This window comes from Neospora caninum, chromosome II (assembly GCF_000208865.1).
Source record: "Neospora caninum Liverpool complete genome, chromosome II".
NCBI lineage: Eukaryota > Apicomplexa > Conoidasida > Eucoccidiorida > Sarcocystidae > Neospora > Neospora caninum.
The window spans coordinates 1,150,932-1,175,473 of NC_018387.1; the positions used below are offsets into that span (position 1 = coordinate 1,150,932).

At 51.1% G+C, this 24,542-nt stretch overlaps 3 protein-coding genes and 2 non-coding genes across 5 annotated transcripts in view; 3 read left to right on the top strand and 2 right to left on the bottom strand.

The window, feature by feature from the left end:
- NCLIV_005830 (hypothetical protein) overlaps positions 1-13,681 on the top strand; it is a gene marked incomplete at both ends in the record, with an annotated part of 28,851 nt that extends 15,170 nt beyond the window's left edge. Inside the window, 26 exons of the mRNA XM_003880093.1 lie at positions 171-253; positions 848-938; positions 1,233-1,418; positions 1,887-1,935; positions 2,421-2,479; positions 2,757-2,818; positions 3,220-3,322; positions 3,708-3,797; positions 4,326-4,369; positions 4,898-5,006; positions 5,423-5,616; positions 6,527-6,576; positions 7,256-7,347; positions 7,699-7,788; positions 8,249-8,339; positions 8,581-8,650; positions 8,987-9,131; positions 9,466-9,522; positions 10,016-10,061; positions 10,325-10,437; positions 10,860-10,944; positions 11,209-11,268; positions 11,760-11,935; positions 12,271-12,402; positions 13,228-13,305; positions 13,589-13,681. Of these exons, the coding sequence (XP_003880142.1) occupies positions 171-253; positions 848-938; positions 1,233-1,418; positions 1,887-1,935; positions 2,421-2,479; positions 2,757-2,818; positions 3,220-3,322; positions 3,708-3,797; positions 4,326-4,369; positions 4,898-5,006; positions 5,423-5,616; positions 6,527-6,576; positions 7,256-7,347; positions 7,699-7,788; positions 8,249-8,339; positions 8,581-8,650; positions 8,987-9,131; positions 9,466-9,522; positions 10,016-10,061; positions 10,325-10,437; positions 10,860-10,944; positions 11,209-11,268; positions 11,760-11,935; positions 12,271-12,402; positions 13,228-13,305; positions 13,589-13,681 (2,448 nt within the window). The remainder of the gene's footprint in view (positions 1-170; positions 254-847; positions 939-1,232; positions 1,419-1,886; positions 1,936-2,420; positions 2,480-2,756; positions 2,819-3,219; positions 3,323-3,707; positions 3,798-4,325; positions 4,370-4,897; positions 5,007-5,422; positions 5,617-6,526; positions 6,577-7,255; positions 7,348-7,698; positions 7,789-8,248; positions 8,340-8,580; positions 8,651-8,986; positions 9,132-9,465; positions 9,523-10,015; positions 10,062-10,324; positions 10,438-10,859; positions 10,945-11,208; positions 11,269-11,759; positions 11,936-12,270; positions 12,403-13,227; positions 13,306-13,588) is intronic.
- Positions 13,682-15,789: 2,108 nt separating this feature from the next.
- Positions 15,790-15,869, bottom strand: NCLIV_t030002. Its single transcript has one exon. It is a non-coding gene; the product is annotated as a tRNA-Leu (tRNA).
- Positions 15,870-16,403: 534 nt separating this feature from the next.
- On the bottom strand, positions 16,404-16,483 carry NCLIV_t030003. Its single transcript has one exon. It is a non-coding gene; the product is annotated as a tRNA-Leu (tRNA).
- A 1,379-nt stretch (positions 16,484-17,862) lies between these two features.
- NCLIV_005840 (hypothetical protein) lies at positions 17,863-19,623 on the top strand (the record flags this gene model as incomplete). Its single annotated transcript, XM_003880094.1, has 1 exon — positions 17,863-19,623. The coding sequence occupies one exon, from the start codon at positions 17,863-17,865 to the stop codon at positions 19,621-19,623; it is 1,761 nt and encodes a 586-aa protein (XP_003880143.1).
- Positions 19,624-20,312: 689 nt separating this feature from the next.
- On the top strand, positions 20,313-22,629 carry NCLIV_005850 (conserved hypothetical protein; the record flags this gene model as incomplete). The annotated part of the gene is made up of 3 exons (XM_003880095.1): positions 20,313-20,357; positions 20,797-21,195; positions 21,931-22,629. The coding sequence occupies 3 exons, from the start codon at positions 20,313-20,315 to the stop codon at positions 22,627-22,629; spliced, it is 1,143 nt and encodes a 380-aa protein (XP_003880144.1).
- Between the last annotated feature and the right edge of the window lie 1,913 nt (positions 22,630-24,542).

A 24,542-nucleotide genomic window follows, 5' to 3' on the forward strand; every position in this document is an offset into this window, starting at 1 on the left:
GTGTATGCACATCTGCACACCTGCACATTTACATGTATATATATATATATATATATACAGATATATAGATATAGATATCTGTGCATGCATAGGGTTTCGTTTTCGGGTTTGGGCTGTAGAGGGGCGTGCATGTGGTGGCGGTGTGCCGTGTTTTGGTGGCGGCGTTTCAGGAATTCGTCCGCCTACGAGTCGCTGAACGGCTTTTGCTTCTCTTAATGCCTCTGGCGAGTGCAGACGCCAACTGTCGCTTTGCGTAAGGAAGGCGATTTGAACGCCGCGCACGTTCTCTACTTTCCGCCAGGTTGTCTCACGTGTCAACCTCGCTCTCTGCAGTCTCTCTGTTTCCTCCCTGTGTTTCTCTCTCGCGGTCGGCCTGCGGGTCTCCTCTCTGCCGTGGAGGCTTCTTGTCTCCGGCGAAGTATCGCTCCTCGATTTCCCCGCACACGCCAGCTTCTACTGTTCCGAAGAAGAGTCCACTGTTCCTCTCTCTTGCGCTGCCGGGAGACGAGACGCGCGCCTCTGACTCCCGCGCTTCTCTGTCTATCCGGCTCCGCGCGTCAAATGATAAAGTACCGGAAAACATGCGATCCATAGAGTATGCTCTATCGCGGCGTTGGATACATCCCGTTCATGTTTTGATTGCCCTCGTTTACTGCGTCCAACTTTTATTGTTTCTTGCTGGGCATAGGTGCGACGACGCGACGGTTTGCAACGAGAACCCGTTGTGAACCTTCTCGGTCTTCCCTCCCTTCTGTCGTTCTTTTGTTTCTCCTGGAGGTCGCGCCTGTCTCCACTTTCCTCCTCCATGCGCTTCTTGATCTCTCGCTCTCTCGTTCTTTCTCTACAGCCAACAAAAGCGGGAGAAACGCGACGTCGAGTACTGGGCAGGGCGATTCAAGGCTGACATCGAAGACATGGAAGACGATATTGCCCGCCGAGTAAGCCGAAGATCTTGTTCTCTGTTTACTGTCGGGTCTCTTTTCTTCTCTCTCTTTGTCGTCTCTCCAGTCTGCTATCGCGGCAGGCGTCTGCCTGCTCTCTTCCTAGCTGTCCGGCTCCGCTGAGGGTCTCTCCACTTCTTTTCTCTCGCCTTGTCTCGTCTTCGTTTCTGTCTCTCCTTCGAGTTCTTCTTCTCAGCGTTTACGTGCTTCCCAGTGTGCTCTCCCCAAAAGCGCGAAACCTGTCCGGAAACAAAGTCGCCTCTCTCTCCGTCTTCTCCTTTTTTCTCTCAGGCTGAGGAGGCAGAAGCGAGAGCCCTCGCAGAAGCTGAGGGAAGCGCAGACACTGCAGCGAAGGTCATCCCCAGGGTGGCTGCGCGGCGGAAGGCGCGGAATCGCTTCAGACAGCAAAAAGAGGAAGAAGAAGTCGATGACCCGGCCCTCGAAAATCTCCACGAGGATCCCGGCGATTCTGTTCAGGTACACCGAGGGGGGAAAACCCAGGAGACGGCACGAACGCTCTTTCACCTAGTCGTTTGCCTCTGCAGAGACCATCTCTGCTTTATATATGTTGTGGTGCAAAGATTCGATTACCTCTCCTTTCCAAGCGCACTTCATGGGACTGTCTAGAACTTTCCATTACGCAGATGGACATATAATGAGCGATACAAGGAAATAGAGTCTTTGCCTTCCCGTTAGGTCTGCCTCCGCCCCGTCCTTAGACGTGCATTCACACTTGGCATTGGAAAAATGCTTCAGGCTTCGAAGAAAGGCGCGCGCATCTCCACAGTGACACGAGGCGAAAATATGAGTATCCATGCATGCGTATACACGTGTTTGCATCTCCATATCTCAATATCTGTATGTATATATGAGTGTGTTTTTATGTGGATATCTATATTTATATATCTTTACGACCGAATCTTGCGTTCTTGTCTCTTTGTCCAGGCTCGTGAGCGTCTGATGGAGGTGCTCATGAACACAGACCTCACTGTTGGTGAGTAACCAATCGCTTTCTCTCGGATCGAAGAGACTCCGAGCTATTTCGTCCAAGTTATCGCGCACTGGTGTCGGGAAACAAGATGCACGGACAGTCAAGCATCTGCTTGCGGCGACAGGGGCTCTGCGCATGCATAGCTACTCTCTCCGAGTGATGTTCTGCCTGCATGACCTCCGCTGGAAACCTATATAAGTATACTTACAGATATGTTTATATCTATGTATATATAGTTAAATAGACTTACATATACATGTTAAAATACATAAATCTTTACATATGTATATATATATATATTTGTAGAGAGAGATGTGGCGTATTTCAGTCGCCGTTTTGGGTGTTCTCTTGCGTGTCTCTGTTTTTTTCATGGTTCGCTTGCATGCGTCTGTCCGCTTTTTCGTCTCTCATGTCTTTGTTCTCGCGCTTTCTTGCGCCCACTTTTACGCCTCGTTTTTCTCCCTTTTCTTTCTTTATTCCGAGCCCAGACCCCGAGACTGCTGCAATGTACACTCAGGGCGGATCGCCCATGTACGGCGCTGACGGCGTAAGTTTTTTTTCAACGCATGCATTTTCGTCTCCCTCCGTTTCTTCGCGTTCGTGTCGTCTCCTTTTTCCCTCCGCCCCGTGATTTCCGTGTCCTTTTTCTCGTGTGCCGGGGAGGATTGCCAGCGCTTCCTCGCAGCCTCCTGGCTTCGCGCGAGCGTCCCCTGCGGAGGATTTCCTGGCGTCGAAAGTTTGCGTTTTCGACTCCGCAGCCTCGCCGCAATGGCCGCCGTCTCCCAGCCTTCTGTCTTTCTTTTCGTTTTTTCCTTTTTCCTCAGCTGTGGCTTAACCTCTCCAAAGGATTCATGAACGTCCCGTGGATCATCGCTGCGTATCTGAGGTGCGTCTTTCACAGCTCCTAGTGTTCGCTGTTCGTAAAAAGAGAGGAAAGATGGCGGAAGAGAGAGAAGCGAGAAAGAAGAGAGAGAAGGGACAGCACATGAGAGGAGAGACATCGAGAGCGAAGAATGACGAAGACACTGAACACTGTTCCTTTCCTTGAAGACCGACGGCTTTCCGAGAGGGTATGCGGAGGAGAGAGCCGCCCGTTCTCTCCTTTCAGTCTTGTGTGATTTCTTCCTCCTACGATGTCCGTCTGCATGCGACGCCTCGTTTTTGTTTAAAAAGAAGAGAGAAACGCCGGACACAGCCAGAATGGCTCCGCGCAAGATCGGGTGTGGTCTTCGTCCTTCTTCTTTCTCCACGCAATGCTCGCGTCGTCTCCCTCTCGGGGCCTCTCAGGTGTCTCTACGCCTGCATCCAGGGCGCCACTTCGAGCGCCGTTGTGAACGACACGATTGCAACCCTTCGACGCGTTGCATTTCTTCGAAAACTCATTTCGCTTGTGAGTCTTCCCCCGCCTTTCTGCCTTCCGGAACGTTCTTCCTCTCCCTATCGGTCTCTGATTTCTCGCCTTTTCAAGTCCAGTTCCACACCGCTCGGGATCTTTCGTCTCCTGTCTGCCTTTCTGGTCGGTTTCTGCTCCCGGATCCCCTTTCTACCAGTCGTCGCTTTTTCCTCTCCGTTTTCGTCGTGTTTTCTTCTCGTTTGAGCCCCCCTGAGTCTTCAGTCTGTCTTTTCTTCCTGCTGCTTGCCTAGCTGCCGCGTTTGGTCCTTTTTTTCCTCGCCCCTTTCCGGAGGTTCGAGTCGATCTGAGACAACCCTCACGCGTCACTGTTCTTCCCTGTCTTGATCCTTCTCGGGCCTCCGCGCTGTCGCGCTCTGAGCAGATCGAGGCATGCCCGGTTATGACCTGCCACGTCGCGGCAAAGTTCTTCCGTCTGATGAACCACGTCCTCCGCATGCAGCCCCACCAAGCGGTGAGTTTTGCCAGGAGCGACCCGCCACGACTTGCGTGCATCGGCGGGAAAAAGGACGAAAAGGAGATTCCAGAGACGAAAGCGGAAGTGAACAAGGTCATGCAGAGACACGAGACTGCCTGTGTACAGGCTTGGCTATATCACGACTTCCCACGGGGGGCTAGGGTTTACGGTTTAACTTTAGGCGTCCCGTCTGTATTCCGTGTATTGTCATTTTCCAGCCTTTGATGCGAAAAACAAGCGACACCATCCAACAAATCCGGGTCACTCCTCCCTTTTCTCTGCAACACACGTTTCTGAGGAAGAACCATTCTTTTGTTTTGGTCACTTGCGAACGCGAGTTTCCCGGGAGAAGAGACGATATGTCGCTGCAAAAGAAAAACAGCCAGGTGACGGGCGGAAGGACACAGTCTCCGAGCAAGGAGACAGCTTTGGTTGCGCGCCCGGGCGCACAACCAAAGCTGTTTGCGTTGGACATTTTTTTTCCTCTCTGGCATGTGCCTGCGCGTCACCCTTTCTTTTCATCAGGCAGAGTCGATGGACCTCGTCATCAACTACGCCTTGATGACGGAGTGAGTTCGCCTAAAAAGATCAGAAGAGGGAAAGCGCGAACGCGGCAGTCGAAGGGGACGGCGGAGCCCGGAGGGTGCCTGGCCTTCGCCTTTCCGATCGCTTCAAAAACGCGTCTGCCTGGCGAGAACGGTTCTTTGTCGCGGTTTTCGTGAAGCCCATCTATGCGTTCGCTCTGCTCAAGCTTCGTGCGCTCCCTGAGAGGGGTGGGGGGCTGCCCTGGCGTTCGTCTAGTCTCTTCGTCCCGGCGTTCGTCTGCAAGGAATCACTTCGGTGCCTTGAGAACGACGATGCTGGATTGGTCAATGGACTATTTATACGTTTTTCGGGCCGGTTTCACGCGCGTGGCATTGCCGGTCCTCCTCGCGTTTCGGCATGGCTTCGGAGAGACTAAATGCGACCACTGGCAACTTCTCCTCGACGATCAGCCCTCGGTTCGCTTTCGGATTTCAGGTCGCATGCGTCTTTCTCGCTCTTCTGGTCTCTTTGGAGTCTCGCCTTTCTTCTCTGCTGGGTTCTGTGTCTTTCAGCTTTTCGGTCTACGTGACGCATCCGCTGCTCTTCGTTTTGAAACACTCGGCGAGTCGGCCGTTGAATCGCGAAGAACAGGCAAGCGACGGCCTCCCCACCTTTCTCTTTGTCTTTTTTCCGACTCTCTTTTTCTCGCCCGTTTTCCGCAAACGGGATAGTTTCTTCTACTCCCAGTGCTGCATCCGGATCTCGTTCGTGTGCACAATCGCGAAGTGTCTAATCAAGGCTGAGGCCGCTCCCCTTCCCTCTCCACTGAACACAAGAACGATTTTTCCTTGCTTCGTGGCCCAACGCGAATCAGCAAGGCGAAGTATTCAGCGCCGACTTGAACAGAGTTTTTGCATGCAGGCTGTTCGAATAGGAATTCGATTTCGGGACAACTCTCCGGTACAATCCACGCCCTCGGCTGCCTTCCGTTGTGGAGTACAGGGGTTCGTGGCGCCAGCGCGCTGTAGCGAGGGCTCCTCTCGTCAGTTGCGACACGTCAAAATGCCTGGAAAGAAGTTTGCCTTTTGTGTTTTCAGATTTTGTGTGGCGAAATGGCGAGCTTCTTCTCCATGCTGGCTCGTCAGACGTCCTACGTCAAGTATTCCTCTGAGTACGAAGTGCAAAAGTGGGCAACAGAGATCGCCCTCGAGAAGTTTTTCACCCCCGCCACGCTCCGTGCGCTCGTGGGCATGTTGCTGTTTGACATTCAAATCGACGCCGGCACGTCGCAGTAAGTGGGAAAAACGGGAACTTCTTTTCACGCCTCTCACGCGACCGCTGCGCCCTTGCTCAACGCCCTGACAGAGACGCGCCGGAGACCCCCGCATGCAAAGAAAGCCTCACCACAGCTGCAGGCTGCGCATGCTTCAATTGCGGGGTAGACCAGGCACACCGAAACGCCTCCAGGCGGTTTAGTCAAGAGAAATTGTCTCAAACACAGGACCTCTCAACTCGATATTAATATGGGGAGAGCCAAGGCCTCTCCTTCTGGATATACGTACTTGAATAAGTGTACACCTGTGCAGAAATGGGGAGGGTGCAGATACGTTACAGAGATACACTGCAAATGTATACTTTTCCATTTATACATATATATATATATATATATATATATATACATATACATTTATATATATATATATATACATATATACATATATATACATATATATACATATATATACATATATATACATATATATACATATATACATATATATGTATATATATACATATATATACATATATATACATATATATATATATATATATATATATATATACATATATATATACTTATATACATACATATATATATATACATATATATATATATATACATATACATATATATATATATATATATATATACATATACATATACATATATATGTATACGTTTATGCGAGGACACGCTTCTGTTCATGGATGACTATGATTTCATTCGTGAACGAATATGAAGTTATGGAGATGTGGCGTCGTCGCCGAATGAGGCTTCTGGGCTCCCGCCTCTCTCCTGGGAAACTCAACTGTGGGAGGTGTCTCCAGCGTCTCCTCGCTGCGCAGAAGAATGCATGCAGTCGGTGGCCCAATTCAACTGCGCGACTGTGGCGTGTGCCTGCGGTGTTTGTTTTGTTCAGTGGAAGCTACATCTCGCATCTCTTTGCGGATCTGGCTCCCATGCGTGAACGTAAGACTCGGGGTGTCTGTACAATAGAAAGCAAAGCCGGCGATTTCCACTGGTTGCCAGGGGATTCCACCGGATCCAAAAGCAGAAACGAAAACGGACACTCTGTGTCTATGCAGGCGCGAAGACAAGATGTGTGAAAGGCGCATGCGTCGGAACAATGATACCTGTGATTCTCCCCATCATATATATATATATATATATATATATGTACAATTAGGAAGATGCGTGGAAATGCGCGTATGTTCCAACTGAGTGAAGGAAATATAGACGTGCATGTATCTGTCAGTGCAGTTAGGCGTCCCAGTGACGGCGGCGGTGTGATGGAGGTTTTCTCCCTCACAGAGAGAGGATGATTTCTTGATACGTATCAAGGGTCGAATTCGACGTTTTCTCTGTTTAGGATTTATCTGTTACGCCCACTTGTCCACTTCAGCCTCTCCACAAAGATGCGTTTGTACCTCTGGATCGCATAAGCGCTTTCTCCTCTCCCTATATGTATATATATATATATATATATATATATACATATACATATATACACATATACACATCTATGCATATATGTGTGTATGGGTGTATTTTTGAGTTTTGAAGGTGTTTCTAGACCGTGTGAGCAAGCCTCATCTGGTCTTGCGCTGGCCTTTGGATGTGCCTGCGTGTGTTCCACGTTCGTTCTTAGGAATGCGCATCGAGTGCCTAACAATGCTCTCAGTGATAGTGCAGCGTTGCCCCGCACGTCTCGGCTATGAAGCCTTAGAGGCTCTCCAGGTGGTAGGTGCCGTCAAAATGGAAACCTGCCTTTCCGGGATCTCACCTGTTTTCTTGCCAAGGTCCGACGCCTTTTTCTCTCTCGGCTGCTCTCCCGCGTCGATGTCAAGTTTTGTCTTCGCTGTCTCTTTCGGCGTCGCTGTAAAAAGCGAGTGCATGCGGCTCGTAAGGGAAACGTCTTCCCGAAGCACAGCGAAGCACACGACAATAAAAGGGACAAATCGCGACATCCGGCTCTCTTCTTGCCCTAGGCTCGGTTCCCCCCGTCGACCGCTTTTTTTACATTTCCTTTCTTCGAGCTTTGGCTTGTTGAGGGCCTCTTCTTTTTCTACTCTCACTCCGCATGGCGTGCAGGCGCGTGTCTTCAATCACCACCCCATTCGAAACTCGATTCTGTACGAATTGCTCGACGACGCAAACACTGGGCATTTTCGCGCAACGCTCGTAAGCCGAGGCTCTCCTTAGGATCCAGTGCCTATTCTCTGTCGATCCGGTGAATCCAACTCATACGCAACAGATGGCCGCGCCCATACACATATGCTCTTCCACATATAGAACTACGTGAGTATATAAAATTTGTACGTACGCACGGAGATTCTAGACATGGAAAGGGGGGCGCTCAGCGAACGCGCAGAACTCTCTCTGGTTTAGATTTTGCATGTGTTTTTTACCGAAGCCTGGTTCAGATGTTTTCGTTTCCGGCTCGTGGATGGGGGTTCACGAATGAGACAACTCAATCCCGTACGCGAGTCGATGGACATGCGTCTACCCTTCTGTCTCTCTGCCGGTCTCTTCGACTGCCAACCCCATATATATATATATATATATGCCTTGTTGCATGCCCATAGAGATATCACACGTGGTATGGATTTGTCGACATGAAACTTTGTGTTTTTTTGCGCAGGAGCTGCTGTTGTCGGAGCATGCACAAAGAGCGGAGCGAATTTTGCAGCTTGCTGTTGTGTACTGGTGGACGGCGGCCTCGCACCTCAACAGTGAGTGTCTCTTCAGCGTGACGGTTTCTTCCCTTCGTTTTTCCTTCTCTTTGTTTTCTCAACTGCATGCCCCACGCGAACGCGCGGAGCGCGTGCATGTCTCTGCGTTTCGGGTGCGGCCGAAACACTTGCAGTTTCAGCTGTCAAAGGGCGAGTCTTCGCTCCTTTCTCTGTAAAGACGCGGCGGCGTTCTCGGCACATCGTCGTCATGGACTCTCTACTTTTTTCCTTTTCTACACAGCTCCGCCTGTTCGGCAAGTGGTTGCAGTCACCAACTACGCGTTCTACATCCTCGATAAGCCAGCTGGTTTGTGAGTCTCCGTCCACTTTCCTCGCATCTTCTCCCGTGTCGCATGCAACAAAACTTCCAAGTCACCGCGACCCCTGATCCCGGAAGAATAGAAACGAATTCCTCCTCTTCATTCTCCACGCGCACACACATATCCACATATATGCGATATATGTGTATCTATCTATACGCAGGCGTATATCTCTGTTCACGTGCATACGTATACATGTCTATGCACATACATATACACATATCGACACATATAAATGTATGGGAGTTTGTGGATGCCCATGCATGTATAACTATGCTTTGCGTGTTGACGGCGCACGTGAGAGTGGTCTTGTGTGTGGCGTTTCAGAAGCGATCCCAGCACGCCAGAGGTGGAGTACCACCACGAGAAAAGTGGAAGAATTCGCATTGTCGGAAAAAAGAAATACCGGGACATGACTCGAGTCGTGAAAGGCTTCCCGAGCAGCGACTGGCTAGCTGTCGGATGGAAGGAGGTAGGTGCACAGACGCGGGCCCTCCCAGAAAGTTAACTTTTCAATATTTTTTTAAGTTAAAAATGATTTACTTGAGGAACTGGATCAGCTTAGTACGCAAAGGAAGTGTATCTGAAAATCTACACATTTTCCAAGTGAATGGTTCCGCCAGGCGCTGGTAAAAAAAGAAAACAGGCTTTCCTGAGAAATCCTCGACCAGTCCTCTGCTCACCACCAGGGCCGTCTGTTCGCTTTCGTCGACGTTTGCGCTCTCCTGTGTTTAAACTCTTTTGTAACTGATTATTAGCCGCAAAAACAGAGACGCTCGCCGTCGGGTGTTTGTCTTCTTATCCAGTCACGACCGAACGGACAGGGATTCGAAGAAGTTTTCGACATCATCATCTGCGACAAAGTAAGAAAAAGGCACGGGTGCACACGTCTCCTCTCCAACTCGATGTGCGGATACACATGTACATGAATAGAAATATATTTGTGTATGGAAGTGTGTGTATATCTAGCCATTTTGTGCATCGTTCTCTAGGCGTGACCTCGTGAATTCGCCTCGCTGCCTGCGTTTGTCGATGCGTCCATGTCACTCTGCCTCACGATCTGCGGTGCACATGGACGGATGTATCCATATATATACATGTATTTACATATATATGTATATGCATGCTTGTATGCAACTATACATATATATACAAGTGTGTGAGAACGTGTATGCCGAGAGACATAGAAAAAATCTTGCATGTTCCTCTCGCGCTACCAGCTTCGACGCAAGAACGTCCGGGAGTGCAACTCAAAGAAGAATAGAGATGAGAGGGCCACATCGGGAATCTGGGAAGAAGATAGCTCCAGTGCTTCTGTTGCCTTCTGGGAATGTCTGTTTTGTTTCTTTTCTTCAGCTTCTCGCCGCAGCTCCTGTGATCGAATGTTTGCATGCAATCTCAGGTACGCCGATGTCAGCCCCTGTTACACCAGCAAAGATCCTGTCTGTGTGATTCATCGCATAACTGTTGAGGATATGTTCGCATGTACATGCATGCACGTCGCTTGGTATATATATATATGTCTGTGAGTTTGTATAGATGCGTACATATACTCAGAGATGAATCTATAGGTATATTTGTGTTTATGCAGATGTCATGCATGCATCTACATGCTGAGGATGGGTGCGAGGATGTTTCCGATAGGCTGCTTTGTTCTCTTTGTAGGTCGTGTGGATGAGGAGCGCGTGGAAGTCCTCAAAGACGCAGTTATGAAAGAGTGCGTATTGACAATCGTTGATCCGAAACTGATTGAAGCGGCGTCCATTGCTTTCCGACAGGTAACCGTGCGCAGGTTTCCTCAACGAACATAAATTTTTAACGGATGCAATTGCCACTGATCTACTCATACCCAAGAGAGTGCCTCAAGCACTGTGCAGAAACTGATGCAGCCCTACCACCCTTTCCAAGGACGTGTACGCCTTCCTACCATATGCGTATATATATATATATATATATTTGTATGTATATGTGTGTGTTCCTCACATAAATGTATTTGTTTTAAAACGGGAGGCGATTCGAGCTCTGGCGCCTCTGCGCCGCGTCTCGACACGTTGGATATGTGGGAGCACCTGGAGGTGTGAAGATGCTTTAACGGCCTCGCGAGGTTGTGTGCTATCCAGGGTATGCGTGTCCACGTCAACACTCGTTGTCTTCAATGCGCGAGGGAAGTCCTTTTTCTTTGATCCCCTCGTCTTTGCAGCGGGTCAGCGAAGAGGCGCGAAAAGCAAAGGAAAAGCCGAATCCTGCCGACCGGTACCAAGCCCTGTTTGTTCTAACCTTGTCAGGTAAGAAGAAAGTTCTCGTTACCTTTCCTTTGTTCACTGCGCCACTGCAGCGCAGCACCCAGAACTTGGCTGTCTGTATTTCATCGCTGCAGTCGTGTTACCCTAGGTGACGGGTTTGGGAAGGTGGTACTTTCGGCATCGTCCTCGCAACTTTCGCGACAAATTTTTGGAAGTTCTTTGATTCTTTGCACGCAGCCCTCTCACGACGGGGAACACACAACGAGTCCTTCTGGCTCTTTCTTCTCGTGTGTCTTCGTGTTGCAGAAGTCTACGAGATCAACGTCAACTGGAAATTCTGGTTCTGCTTGAACCCTCTCGCTTGCCGTACGTACATCCTCGGCGGGGCTGGTTGTGGCGTGCCTGCATACGGGAAACCGAGGGTCAAGAGCGAAGTCTATCATCATTCAGTGGAACTGCCGAGAAAGGCACAAGAGCACAAGTTGACAACCGGTTTTTTCTGCTCTGAGGGATCGCCTAGCGCACTGGTCTCCTCAGCACGTCCCTTGTCTTTTCGCCTCCGTGTCTGCGGCTTCTTCCGTCCCCCTCGCCCTTTTGCCGTTTGTCGCCTCGGTGGGATCCTGCTCTCGTCCCTCCACCTCTTCGTGCGGTTGCGTGCGTGCTTCCCCGGTCTACCGCGAGTTTGTGACGTGGATCCTTTTGCCGCGGTTTTCGGTGGCGCCTCTCTCGTCCGGTTTCTTCGGCGCCGCCGCCGAGTTCCCGTGCTGCCTTGACTGACGCCTCTCTGTCGCTTTTGCTGCTTCGCGTTCGACCACCGGCGTCTCGCTGGCTCCGTTCTGTGTTTCGTTGCCTGGCAGGCGAGGCTGGGGGCATTCGCGAAGCCGACGAAGACGACGACAAAGACAACCCGACGCGCTTGCGCGGCCCGGAAGAACAAGGCGGCGGCTTGGGGAACTTTGTCGGGTGGATGGAAGACGAAGATAACTCGTGGGCACACGATCGCATGCAAGACGACAGAAACGAAGCCATCGAGGTACTCTCCGAAGTCGACAGATCACACACTCGCTGTCACTCTCCGCACCTCCCTCTAGAAACACATCGCCGACCATACGTACGTGCATATATATATAATGTATTCGTGAGAATATATATATACATATATTTGCTGAGATGTGTGCTTATCCGTATATGCGAGGCGTTCTCTTCGCAGACGTTCGCGTATTCACACCCTCTTTCCCGATTTCCTGTCGACCCTATACATATGTATATAGGTAGTTAGGTAGAGCTGTGAGGATTCGTTCTGTTGTGCATTCCCCTGTGAAGGCTGCTTCGCGCGTCTATGCTTGTGTGTGTCCGCTTTTTTTCCAGAACTCGAATGAAGTCCCGTCGTGGATGGACATGATGGGGAATGCGACGGCTCCGCACCTGCGGCGGCTGCAGGCCGCCAAGGCGAATTTGTTGACTGTGACTTTCAGAGGAAGCATCGAGGATATTCGTCAGGTAAGGTTTTTGCATTCCTTGTTCCCCATTCTCGAGCAACCGGTCGTGGAAAAGGTATTTTTTGAGAAACTACGGCGTTTTCAGCCAGCGCGTGGGATCTCGGTGACCGCAGTGCTGTTCTTCAGCCCATCCTGTGCATGCATGTTTCCTTGACGGATTCATCGTCTACGCGTCTCGATGTGGGTGAGTATCCGTGCAGTTCCACATGTGCATCTGTGCCTGAACGTATATATGTTTGGGTATGCATATGTGCATATGTGTGTGCATCGGGTTTCCCAGTGATTTCCATCGGCGTTTTCAAGCACCAATCAGGAGCCATAGGGTGTAGAGGCTTGAGAGCAAGGAGGCTGAACACGAACACATGCATGCGCATAACACGAGAGGCGTAGATGGCCTTCCCGGCGAAACGGAAGCACAGTATATATATGCAACTGCGAGCCTAAACCAATAGTGCTGTGGGGAAATTCATGTGGGTACAGTTGCAGATGTGAATACGGAAACTGGGAATAATGCGACCTTGTCTGTGTACATGTGTACGTCTCTATCTATATATCTATCTATCTATCTATCTATCTATCTATCTATATATATATATATATGTATATATCTATAGATTCGAAGTTTTGTTGGGCATGTAAATTTCTATTAAGGGAAGTCGTATAGACAGAGAGGAAGAGAGAGTGATTTGCTTTTATCTCCGAAAGTGTGTCGCGGGCGTGTCTGTTAAATTCATGCATAACGAAACAAGCAGTTCTTGTAAGTTCCTGACCGCCTGTTCTCCGTGTCTCATTGAATACTGGAATAGTGTCTCCTTTTGTGTCCCAGGTTGAATTTGCGGGAAAAGAAGAAAGCACAGTGGAAATGACCTTTCGCCAAGGCAAAGGCTCCAGCGCAACGCAGGAGGTACCGGTATATATATATATATATATATATATACACAGAGAGAGACATGTGCGTGTATGTGTAGCCGTCATCCCCATATATATATATATATATATATATATATGCCTACACACGTGTGCATGCTGTAGCTTAATGACCATAATTCCTAGAGCCGACACTGCCTTGCTTTCCAAGATGTGTCCTTCCCTCTCTACCGTAGCGCGTTTGCGTGCTGTTTCCTGCCGGGCGAATTTCGCCGACGCCTGTGTGATATCTTTGCTTTTTTTCTCAACTTTCTCTTCAGGTGGTCACAGTGGTGTTTTCCGATGACGGTGCACGCGAGCAGTGGCGGCGTGCCCTCGCCAAGGCTCTGAATCGAACAGACGAATCCGAGTGAGCGACAGCAGAAACTCGTATGGGTCACCGCAATGAAGAGAGGCACCGTGGAATTCCATTCACTCGTCTGCATGCGAGCTGATACATATACGATTCCGGTGTCTATACACAACTGTGTACAAAGTGAAACTCATTTTGATGAGGTCACAGGCAACCTGCGTTTTTCGTGTGTAGCGTGTCGGTGGGGCAAAAGCGATTTTGGCGGATGAATTTCGATAGTTCAGAGAGACAGCGTTCTACCTGTCTAGCAAATTCACCTCTATGGTGCATTTGCCTGTTCACAATCACACGGTGATAAAAACAGCTGCAGGCAAAAAGACAAACGGCGTGCACCATCTAGCTCTCTACGCAGTTGTGCATTCGCGCTTCCTGGACACCGGTGTTCCGTATTCGACACCGGAAGAAAACCGTGCAAAAACGCCAATGTACGATGATGGTTATCGATTTTCACACACAAAAATTGGAAGGCATAGGGTTCTTCATTTCCGTTATCTGCGCTTCGTAAACAAAGTGGCGGCAAAGACCCTAGAGTTCCTCCCATGCAAAGGAACCTCTGCGTGTTTGTGCTATGTCTGTGTCTACCTGTTCTCCGCTCTTTTGCAGCTCTTGGATGCGGCGGTGGAAAAGCTAGTGGCGGGCCGGAAGAGGAAACGAGAAACCGCAGCCTCTTACCTTCTTCTGGAATGACCCAGCAGAACTCAATTCGTGGTTCCACTCCTGGCGACGCATTCTTGTCAAACTTGCGTTTGCGACAACAGGATATGCATCTATGTACATTTACTATTTCTGTGTATACTTGTATCTAGGACTGTCCGTTTCTGTGTCTGTGCCGCGCGACCAGGTTCGCGTACGCCTCGAGGCAGGTTTGACGCATTCGTGTGCCGGTACAGACGCGCGCGCATGTGACCACGAGCCTTGTAACTGGAGACGGCAGCCAAAATTGTCGTTTTCTGCTGTTTCTGGAAAAGTGCCTCCTGTTAGGTCCAGGCTTCAGGCTCGGCGGAATCGAGTATTATCTTAGAGACAGACAGTGTGCGTGTCTTCGGCCGTTGTTTCGCCGTTTTTGGGTGGCACGCAATTGTCTTCTAAATATACCATATCCCGTAACGGCGCTTACACACGCTCCGATGTAAACATGTTTGCATATCTGAAAAGGTATGGAGGTATAGATCGGTTAATGGTCTTCGGAAGGGTGTTTTCCACTGTTGGAAAACAAGTAGTGTGCTTCCCTCCGAAATCTTCACAGGTTGCGAGGACTGGTGCTAGATCACTCCAAAGGTGTGTTTTTCTTGTTCTTCGAGGGATATTCTGTGCGCAGTTCTTTTTCCGATTGCTTCTTTAATTTGGAGGCTGAAAACGCCCTTTTTTATCAACTTGATTCCTCTGTTCGGTTTTCAAGCGAATGGCTGCGACTGTGCGTTGGTCATCCCCTGCTCCTCTCACCAGGAACACGGCCAGCACAACTGGACACCCAAGTAGTTTCGAATGCATCATTTGTTTGTACCAAAAACGGCTGTCAATGGTCTGTAGAATGCAAAGCTCATTATCGATTGGTGGAGCAGATCATGATTGTATGAGAATTCTACCGGGCAGTTCACTTGTGGCTTTCCTGGCGCAAGTCCTTCCCAGCAGCGAATGGTAAGGCAACTTTTCAAGTGCTGTTCCATACGAAAAGGCAACCCGAACCATGTGTCCTGCAGAGTCTAGTTTTTTGGATGTAACTGTTTTAGGCGGTGAAACTATCAATAGGTGAACTACCGGGCTGTTAGCGGTGTATTTGGGCAGCTTGTGTTCGAGGTTTTACTCTGGTGGCGTCATCCGTTCTTCGTGAAAACCGCGCATTCTGTGACAGAATCGCACTAACAGCAATTGATGCAGCGGAAAAGCCGCTAAGGTTCTGTGAATTCCATACAAGGAAAAGGCAGCTCTGTTTGAGATGAACTACGTTGTTCAAAGTCAGCCAAGACCCGAAACTGTGCAACTCAGCGTTGGCTGGGATGAAACCAACCCGCCGGAAGGCGATGACAAACGGACCAGCAACCAGCAACACGTAACCCATAAAATCTTATGGAATAAAACTAAGACTTAAAGTTCACAAAGCGAAAAAAATGTCAGAAGTGGGATTCGAACCCACGCCCTCGCGGACTACGACCTGAACGTAGCGTCTTAGACCACTCGACCATCCTGACAACTCTTCGACCAGGAACCTTCTCCTCCATCGAGGCTATTCACATGGCCAAACCAGGCATCAGCTGTGTACACCATCTGGGTGCTATTGATTAATAAAGTTCCTGTACATATTTTACTGTGATGAGAGTTTTCTGTAACGTGTCTATTCATCCCCGATATGCCACGTCGATGTTCCACTGTCTACCGTGGTCCCCCGGAAAATTCCAGGGCAATTGTCGAAACCAAGAGATATATAGAAGTCCCAGCGGAAAGCTGACGGGGAAGCGGAACATGGCACGTCCGTTCAGCGTTGTAATATTTTTGCGTGGCGTTTGGAAATGAATGACCCGGCCTCTGGAGTTCGTCTATCGGATGAGCACCGTAAAAGCGGCGAACAAAAAATAAGAGGCTGGAAAACACCAACCAAACCTGGAAGCCAGCACGGAGCCGTGCACACCACACAAATTCCTGCCTCAACAACAACAGGGAAAAAAACAGCTATCCCCTTCACAGGCACATAGCTCAGAGAAAGTTGATTTGTGGATGAAAAAGAATGTCAGAAGTGGGATTCGAACCCACGCCCTCGCGGACTACGACCTGAACGTAGCGTCTTAGACCACTCGACCATCCTGACGTGGACCGTACAGCCTGCGCTTGCGGTGAACTGAAAGGATTACCGCGTTTGCCATTTACCACAAATGTTGGGGTCAACTGTGTGTCGTGAGCGTCTATTAAGGTAACAGTGGTTTTCTGGCTTTTTGTGGCCTCGAGACTTCATGTTTCTGTGGAGATTCCGGAAATTTTCCCCGCCTGTCCGACCTCTCTACATGCATACACAGGTTTCACTGCCCCACTCCAAACGCGCGCTGTCTGCCAAAATCAAAAGAGCCTTATAATTTAGAGATTATCTCTATATGTCGTTTAGTAGTCGAACGACATTCCAAAAGAACTGCTTCCGCGAATCTGCTGGTGTTTCTCGATCAACTATGAGGCAGCAACTGCCATGGGTTTCTCCCGTCCACGCTCGGCAGGCGGTCAGTCGATGACGGCCGTCACTGACACGCTGGGGAAGGTAACAAGGAACGCGGCTGCAAGTTGCACGAGCAGTCGAATAGAGGTTTCTTCATCTGAGCCTAACACTTCGCCGTCACAGCAAGCTGATACCTGGTTGCACGACACTTCTAAAAGCGGTAGTTTTGGCTGCAGCCCCATGATATCCTGCATCTAGGAGGGCCCTGCTGGTCTAGCACTACAACCGGGTGCAAGCACAGGCGAACGTCGAGCAACCGGCGTTCAGGAGCACAGGGGGGCTTGGAGAAAAGCTCCCTCAGTTCTGTCTTCACTGACATGAGCGCAGGCATCTCTTGAGGCCTCCACGCCACCGTTGGCCTCCAGAGAAATCGCCTGGTATCGCATAAATTTATCATTTCCGCGCAGTGCCTGTAGGCATACAGCTGCAGTAGGCAAGGCAGCCTGATAGTCTTTTATCGCAGGAAGGGTTTATAACTTGGAGCTGGTAAGAGAGAGTGGCGCTGGCCACCCGTAACCTCGTGCGTTGTGCTGTGTGGAGCATTTCGGCCTCCAAGCAACAGTACTAATGCCCATTCACGGTTTGGGTCTTTCAACTCTGTCTACGTACACTTCCGGTTGTGGAGTAGAGAGGTCCGCTGCGAAGCTGTTGCAGTACATAGTTCATAGGGTTCTGGCTTTTTCCCAGGGTTTTATTAGACGAATACCGAACGAAGTGGTTGCCCTGGAGAATAGAGTTATACAAAGTTAGCGGAATCCGACGCATCCTGGAAATTGTGAGAAAGAGTACCTCTAGAGGCGCGTTTGTGTGTCGTCGAGGATAAGAGGAACTGGAACGGCTGGTCTCCAGTGCACATCATTTTTAGCTTCCTCACCATGGGTCGCCGCCCTCGTTCCGGTCATGGCCGTCGTGCCCGGCTGCAAGGTAACCGGCAAAGCGGTGGGCCAACAACTCCAAGAGCCCAGCCTAGGTTGGAAGACACGATGAATGTACAAGATTCAACAACCAGCGCACAGCCCTTCATTCGCCGTAACTCTACTGAGACGTCTCTAGTGAATGCACTAAGCCGTCTGCATTTGAGTGAAGGCGGTCATCAGAACTCGCTTCGGCAGTCCACGTCGGGTGGTCAAGCGCACCAAAAAACACCCCAGAATGCAGAAAGTGATTCGCCCAAAACCCAAGCTTTCTCCACTCTCTCCAAGGAGAAATCTGGCGAGGAGGGAAAGAACCACAAAGAAGATGGGGCAGAAGCCCTCGTTTCCAACCCAACGCACCCTCTTCGTAGGGATGGTGGTGACAGAACGGAGCAGCTGAAGTTGCCTGAGCAAGAAAGAGAGCCGAGCCGGTCCCTGTCTAGAGTGGAACAAATTCCTCGTTGTTCTCCGTTCGCATGGTGCACCTCAGCTGGACAGGATGCGCGTCGGACCGTTGATCAAGGCATATCTTCGCTTTTCCAGGCAGAAAGCGGACTGTTGTCGGTGGGGGCTCGTCCCCACGTGTCGCGGCCGCCGCCACTGTTCCAGTTCAGTCTTGTTCCACATCCAGAAGTTTTGGGAGAGTTCTCTGTGGCTGCGGGGGATGATGTACATCATCATCTCCTGCGTGCTGGTCTCGGTAGTCCGTCCTGCCCAAATCCCAGTACCCCGCTGCAACACTCTCGAGCGGACAACGAATTCTCCAGATACTTGCAGCTTCTTTCTGCTGAGAATCCTCACACAGCCGGGAACCGATTGGGAGTGAGGGACAACTCCTCTCTGGCCGTCCAGCAGTTCTCGGCGGCTGCCCCAAGCAGCCCGTTGTTGGCAAGACGAGGGCTGCGTTGCAGCCCAAGGAACACTTTGTTGATTTTTGACTGGGACGACACACTCTTTCCTTCCAGTTGGCTCCGCTGCGCAGGCATTGACCCGCTGAACCCACTGCAGTTCGGGACTTTCAGCGAGTTACCCTCCCACGTGCAAGAAGCGTTAACAGTGTGTGAAGACAGGGTACTGCAGGTCTTGGAAGCTGCGCATGAGCTGGGTATGGTTATGGTTGTGAGCAACGCGCACACTCGCTGGCTCCGCCTCAGTCTTGAGAAGCTGATGCCTCGTGTAGGCGTGTTGATGAGGCAGCGGGAAGTGGCTGTTGTGAGTGCTCGATGCGTCTGTGAGGCGGTCGGCTGCCCCGATGCCTCTCTCTGGAAAACGGCGACTTTCGACGCTCTCATCGATGCATTTATGCGCACGCATGCTGCCGAAGTTGCACGGCACCGTCAGCTTGACCAAAACTCTACGCTGCTTCCACGGGGCAGGACGGTCCGGAACATGATAGAAGGCGGATATCCTCAGTCCGCGAACACTGTTGGGGCGTTACGGATTCCGCGCTATCTAACGAATTCTGGAACCAGAACAGCCGCCGCGATGATGGCGCTAGAGGACAGGGATGCTGGAGGCGGTGCAGAGGAAACGGCCAGGCTGTCAGCAGGAACTTCCACTACCGACCAGAGAGCAGATTCCGGATGTCACGTCTCCACACTAGCTCAGCTTGGTTTCGGAGGTCAAGCAGTGCAGTCCCGCACAGTTTCAGACGGTGGGTGCGAAGCGCGTCGAGGGACTCGACTGAGTTTTCGGCAGGACGACACTCTTTCGAAAGCTGAGGCGAAAGCACAGCCGACGGGAATTCAAAAGATGAACTTCCATGATTCAGAATGTGTTAACAGACTGGGTTTGTATTCCACGGCACAAAGTGGAGAAGAACGCGAGTGATCGTGTCTTTCAGTCGCATAGCCACTGCCTGGGCCAGTCAAGCCGGTTTGTTAATGGTCCGTACTGCCTGATCAGGAACTTTGGATTCAGCGTCAAATCCCTTTCACTCGGAGTCACATTTATTTAAGAAGTGCCACCATTTCTCACTTGGCTTTCATATTCGTTAATTGTTTGCAGTTTGCAGCGTCTCGCCTCAACGGTGTACACTAGCCACAGGAGGGGACAGGAGTCTTTGGGGCGTGACACCCATTCTGAATCTTCTTCCCCGCTGTTTGTGGACGCGATAGATAAGAAAGTCACGTTGAGAACTGAATCAAAAAAGCGAGTGAAATGCCTGTTTGAGAGTAGAAGATTGAAGAGTTTCGTCGAACCGGAGAGAGAAACAAGTGTACTACTGGGTGGCCTTGGATACACAGAATCCTTTTCGTAGGAGCCCTTCGGAAATGAAAAAATGCGCTGTTGACAGGGGGGAAAAGATGCATAAAGTCTGTGGTATCTTCACTCCTATGCATTTCCCAGCATCGAGAAACAGGCGCTGCCGGCCAATGGAACGATCCAATAGACCACAATCAGGTGTCAGGTTCGCGACAACTCTGTCCTACGCTCCTCAAAGAAGCAGCGACAGCTGTTGCAGCGGCTGCAGTGAAGAGAGCGACGACAACAAAGAGAGCTCTGACGGGCGCTGGTACATGGGGGCATGCCGTTCATCTGAAGAGGAAGACAACATTGACCAGGTCAGTTTCCTGCCTCTGGTTGCAGTCGGTCTCGCTGATCACCCACAACAAACCACGAGCGATCGGGGCCACGAGTTTTACACACATCGCCTGTCTCAGGGCGTCGAAACAGTCGGTTGTTTTGTACCGCTGTGCTTGACATAAGAAGACGAACATCTAAAGGCTCGCTTGATGGCGCCACGTTTGCCGACGTCAATATGGATCGAGGGTCTACGCCTCTGTGTAGCCCTACATTTTAACTCAACTCCAGCAATGAAGGAAGGAAGCACAGACTGTATACGAAGCGTGTTTTGGGGGACACAGAGGCCAGCAGAAGCACCCAACTAAAAATCCAAGTGGTTACGTGCACTCTGCAAGTTAATGCCGCGTGCCAGGTAAAAAAACTGACGGGGCATTCGGGTTTACGCTTTCCTCTCGTTCCAACTGATTCCGGCTTCAGGAGAGTCATTCCCGGCAGCAATCCAACTTCTACAACATCTTGGCGTTCGGCGACCAGGCTCACGACCGGTTCGCCTTCTTTACTGCGGCCCATAACGCCATTCGGCGGCGACAAACAGAGGCATGCAGGCAGCCGCAACAGCCCCAGCAGCCACCGGAGCACTTGCCGCGTTTCCTGGAGCTTGAGGACATCTCCACTCTTGCGTGTGGGACCGTGCACCCAGCCCAAGCCTCTCGACCTACGTGCAGTAACGCTGCGGTCACAACTGTTCCTGTTCGGCGAGATCAAGAAGTATCGCGGCGTTTGCAGGGAACGTCGCCTCTCTTGCAGGCTTCTGACGTGCTGGCGAGTCGGTTTGAAGTTGTTGTTGACTTTGACAGCGCGCAACTGCAGCAACAGGTACGGCAGTTGCAGGCGCTTCAGCAGCAGCAATTCCCTCTGCCACTACGTCAACAGCTCCAGTCGATCCTGCCTTTCGCGCACCAAACCGCTGCGGTCAGTGAGCGTCTTTTGTGGCACTTTCGCTGCCCAACGTCACCACTCCTGCCTCACGCGCCGGAAACGCTTCTGCTCCGGCGGCTCAGTCGGACAAGTAGCGACACGCAGTCCGAGCCTGCAGAGATCGAGCAGAACAGTGATGACCGAGCTGTGGATGCCAATAAGGGAGAGAGGCAATGTGCGAGTTCCGCAGCAACTGGCGACGCAACTACAGGCAACGACAAGCAACCCACTCCCGGAAGACCACGAAGTGGTTTCTCACGCGGCCGAAGGCGTCGGCTCCGGCGGCCCGGGGCTCAAACGCATCTCGGGGACGGGCATTTTCGCTCTAGACACCCCGCCGATTTGCGGCATCGTGTGAAGCCGGTTGCCGCGATGAACAGAAGCCAGTCACAAAAGGAAGTGGCGGAGCAAGGACAGCAAACGGACGAGCGGGAGGGGCACTGTGCCAACGTGGGGACGTTAGACCCCGAGAAAAAAAAGGCCTCAGAAACTGTCGAGAGGTCCAAAGCTGTATATCTCAAGAGCGTCCGTTTGATGGCGGGGCCGTCGGCTGCAGAGCTGAGCGAACAGTTGGGGTTGCTGTTGAAATCCCTCCGGCGTCTAGCGGAATCGCCTTCTTTCCACGACTTGCAGGTGAACGACTCTCGTCCCGACCAAGGTTCTGTGCGTGTGCCTTCCGCACTACCAACACAGGCACAGTCGACGACGGCTGCGTCTGTTGCGACAGCCTCGGCCATGGCCACAGCCGCGGCCGTCACAGCCGCCAGAGCCGCCGCCACGGCAGCAGCCGCTCGAGGTGCGGCTCCAGCGGCGGATTTGTCTTCCCCAGTGGAGGCGGTTTTGGCTGCGTCGGCGATGGCGGCGCGCGCGGCGGCCACCGTCGCAGCTTCTGCGGCCGATGTCTTCGCAGTCACAACGGCAACGAGGGGCGTCGAGGCTGGCGTGGAGGCAGATCTCATTCCTCTGCCCCCTGAGGCAGAGGAGCAGAATCGCCACCGGACGCGGTCAGAGCTGCTGACGCGACGGACTCACCTTGCCGAGCACTTTGCCGAGTGGCGGCGAGTCGTGACTGAGGGGAGAGAAGCGACGAAAACAGCGAGCGAGGCGGGCGGCGACATGGAGACGGACTCTGTGAACTGTTTTCAGACCCGGGCGGCACAGGTGCACCAAGTCGCACAGCCGCGGCGGAGTAGCGAAGAAGACGCAAGGCGTACCACTGCCATGGGCCACTTTACTCTTAGAACCACTACGGAAGAGCTAGATGCTTTCGGATACATGGAGGAAAAACTCCTAAGGAAGAGGAACTCGCGCCGAGGCTCCTCAAGGAAATGAACCACGGAGTACCGTAAGACCACCCGCCTGCCTTAATTGCGAATCGCTTTCAAGAACGGTTAGTCTCATTCAAGAGGTTATAACCCACCGATAGTTCTTGTGCCCATCCTCAGCATTGCATAGTTGGCTGCTTCGAACAGTCCAAACTGCACGAAGACGACCGACACTCAGAGATGACCAGATGCCGGAGGAGAGGCCGAAGTGACCTCGACCGTTGGGAGCGGACAGGGAGGGAGGGGGGACAGCAAATCCGCCAACAACTTTACAATTGACACGGTACACGGCGATCACACACCAAGACGAGGGTATACCGCATCACATATCGATGTCCAATAGCGGATATGTAAATTGAGATAATCCTTTTGTACGACTCTTCATGCTCCCGTTCAAAGAGGAGAGAGTCGAAACCTGCTAGGGCAGTCGCGACGGTTGGCGTCACGTACGTTCCTTGTTTTGCGTTTACACGGAAGAACACGACACGTGGACTGTAAATCGCCGTTGATTCAAAGGTACATCCACTTCCTAATCGCAGGTACATGCTTCCCTGTGATAGATCCACCGTTCTAAATCGCAGGTAATATCATTAGCAAACAAGTCACCTGGAAGAGATAGTTATACCGCAGACAAGGCTGGGGCTTTGTTTACAAGAGAGGAAACCAGCAGACATCCTTCTCAATGTTATCATAAATGGAACTATCATGCCGGCCGTGCTTCCTAACATCTTTTGTTTGTGTATGTCCCGGAAAGCTGGTCGGGTTTATTTCAACTCCCCAAGTCCGTGCAGCTATCACTGCGATAGGCCTGTTCCCGAATCGCACTGGTGCATCCTGCATTCCCGTCCAGCGTTCCTTCACTTTGCACAGTGCAGTAGAGACGCTTACGATTCGCAAATCGCGTCTAACGAGAGTTTGAGAAATTCGTGTATGTTGCTTGCGCGGTTTGCTCGAGGGTGGCCCGCAGCTGTGGAAAGAGTGTGCAGTCCTTTTCCCCCCCTTCTTTTTTGCGTGAAGAGATCTGTTTCCTGGTGAGTTTACTTCACCTTCTGTGCTGCATGTTTCCGTCAGTTCTGAGCCTGTGAATTTATATTTCCGTCTTTCTTCATCCAACGTTTTCTCCCGTCACCGTCAGCAGCGTCGTGATCGTGTGTTCGTCGACTGCCACGTTGTTCGTCGAGAGTGCACTGATATGACAGAACCGGCACCGGGTATCTGGGTGTGTTTGGTACGTGCATCGCAGTACGTAAAAACAGGTGAAAGTTTTGTTATTCTATTTACGTTAATGTATTTTTTTCACCATCTCATGTCCGCAATATTTGAATCTCTCGCGCAAAGTGACATTGGCGACGAAACGTGTCTACGTGTCATCCACGCGTACCCCCCCGAACAGCGTCAACAGGAAGTGACAAAAACGTGTGGATTCTCACATTCGCCTAACGGCAGGCATGGACCAAACGCGAATCATGTCTGCGGTGGTTCATCCCAACCGTGATTCTGAATTCAGATACTCTCTATTGAATCGGCAGACTGGTGACCGCTTCACGTAGTCACAAAGAACTTGCTGGATGATTCTGCGGCGGCTGTCACATCGCCTTGCCCGGGCAACTCAATAGAAAAAACATCTCGAGTTGAATTTTATGAAACGGCTCTTCTGTTATCTCAAGGACGTACAGCCTTCTCTTCATTGAGGAGCGCGACATCAACGGAGTAGAACGACGCTTTGCAAAGGCTGCCGCTTCCTTGTCACTCTGTTCCTGTTCCGGGGGGCATAGACGAGAAGGAAATGTGCATCGAAGGATCCTACCATTTTTTCCCTGGTTTTTTCCATGTAGAAGTGGAACGCCGTGGAACCTCGTTTAGTCAAGCGTGGCAGGAAACCCCCCCGGAAACGCAACTTTTACAGGCTAACGGCGCTCA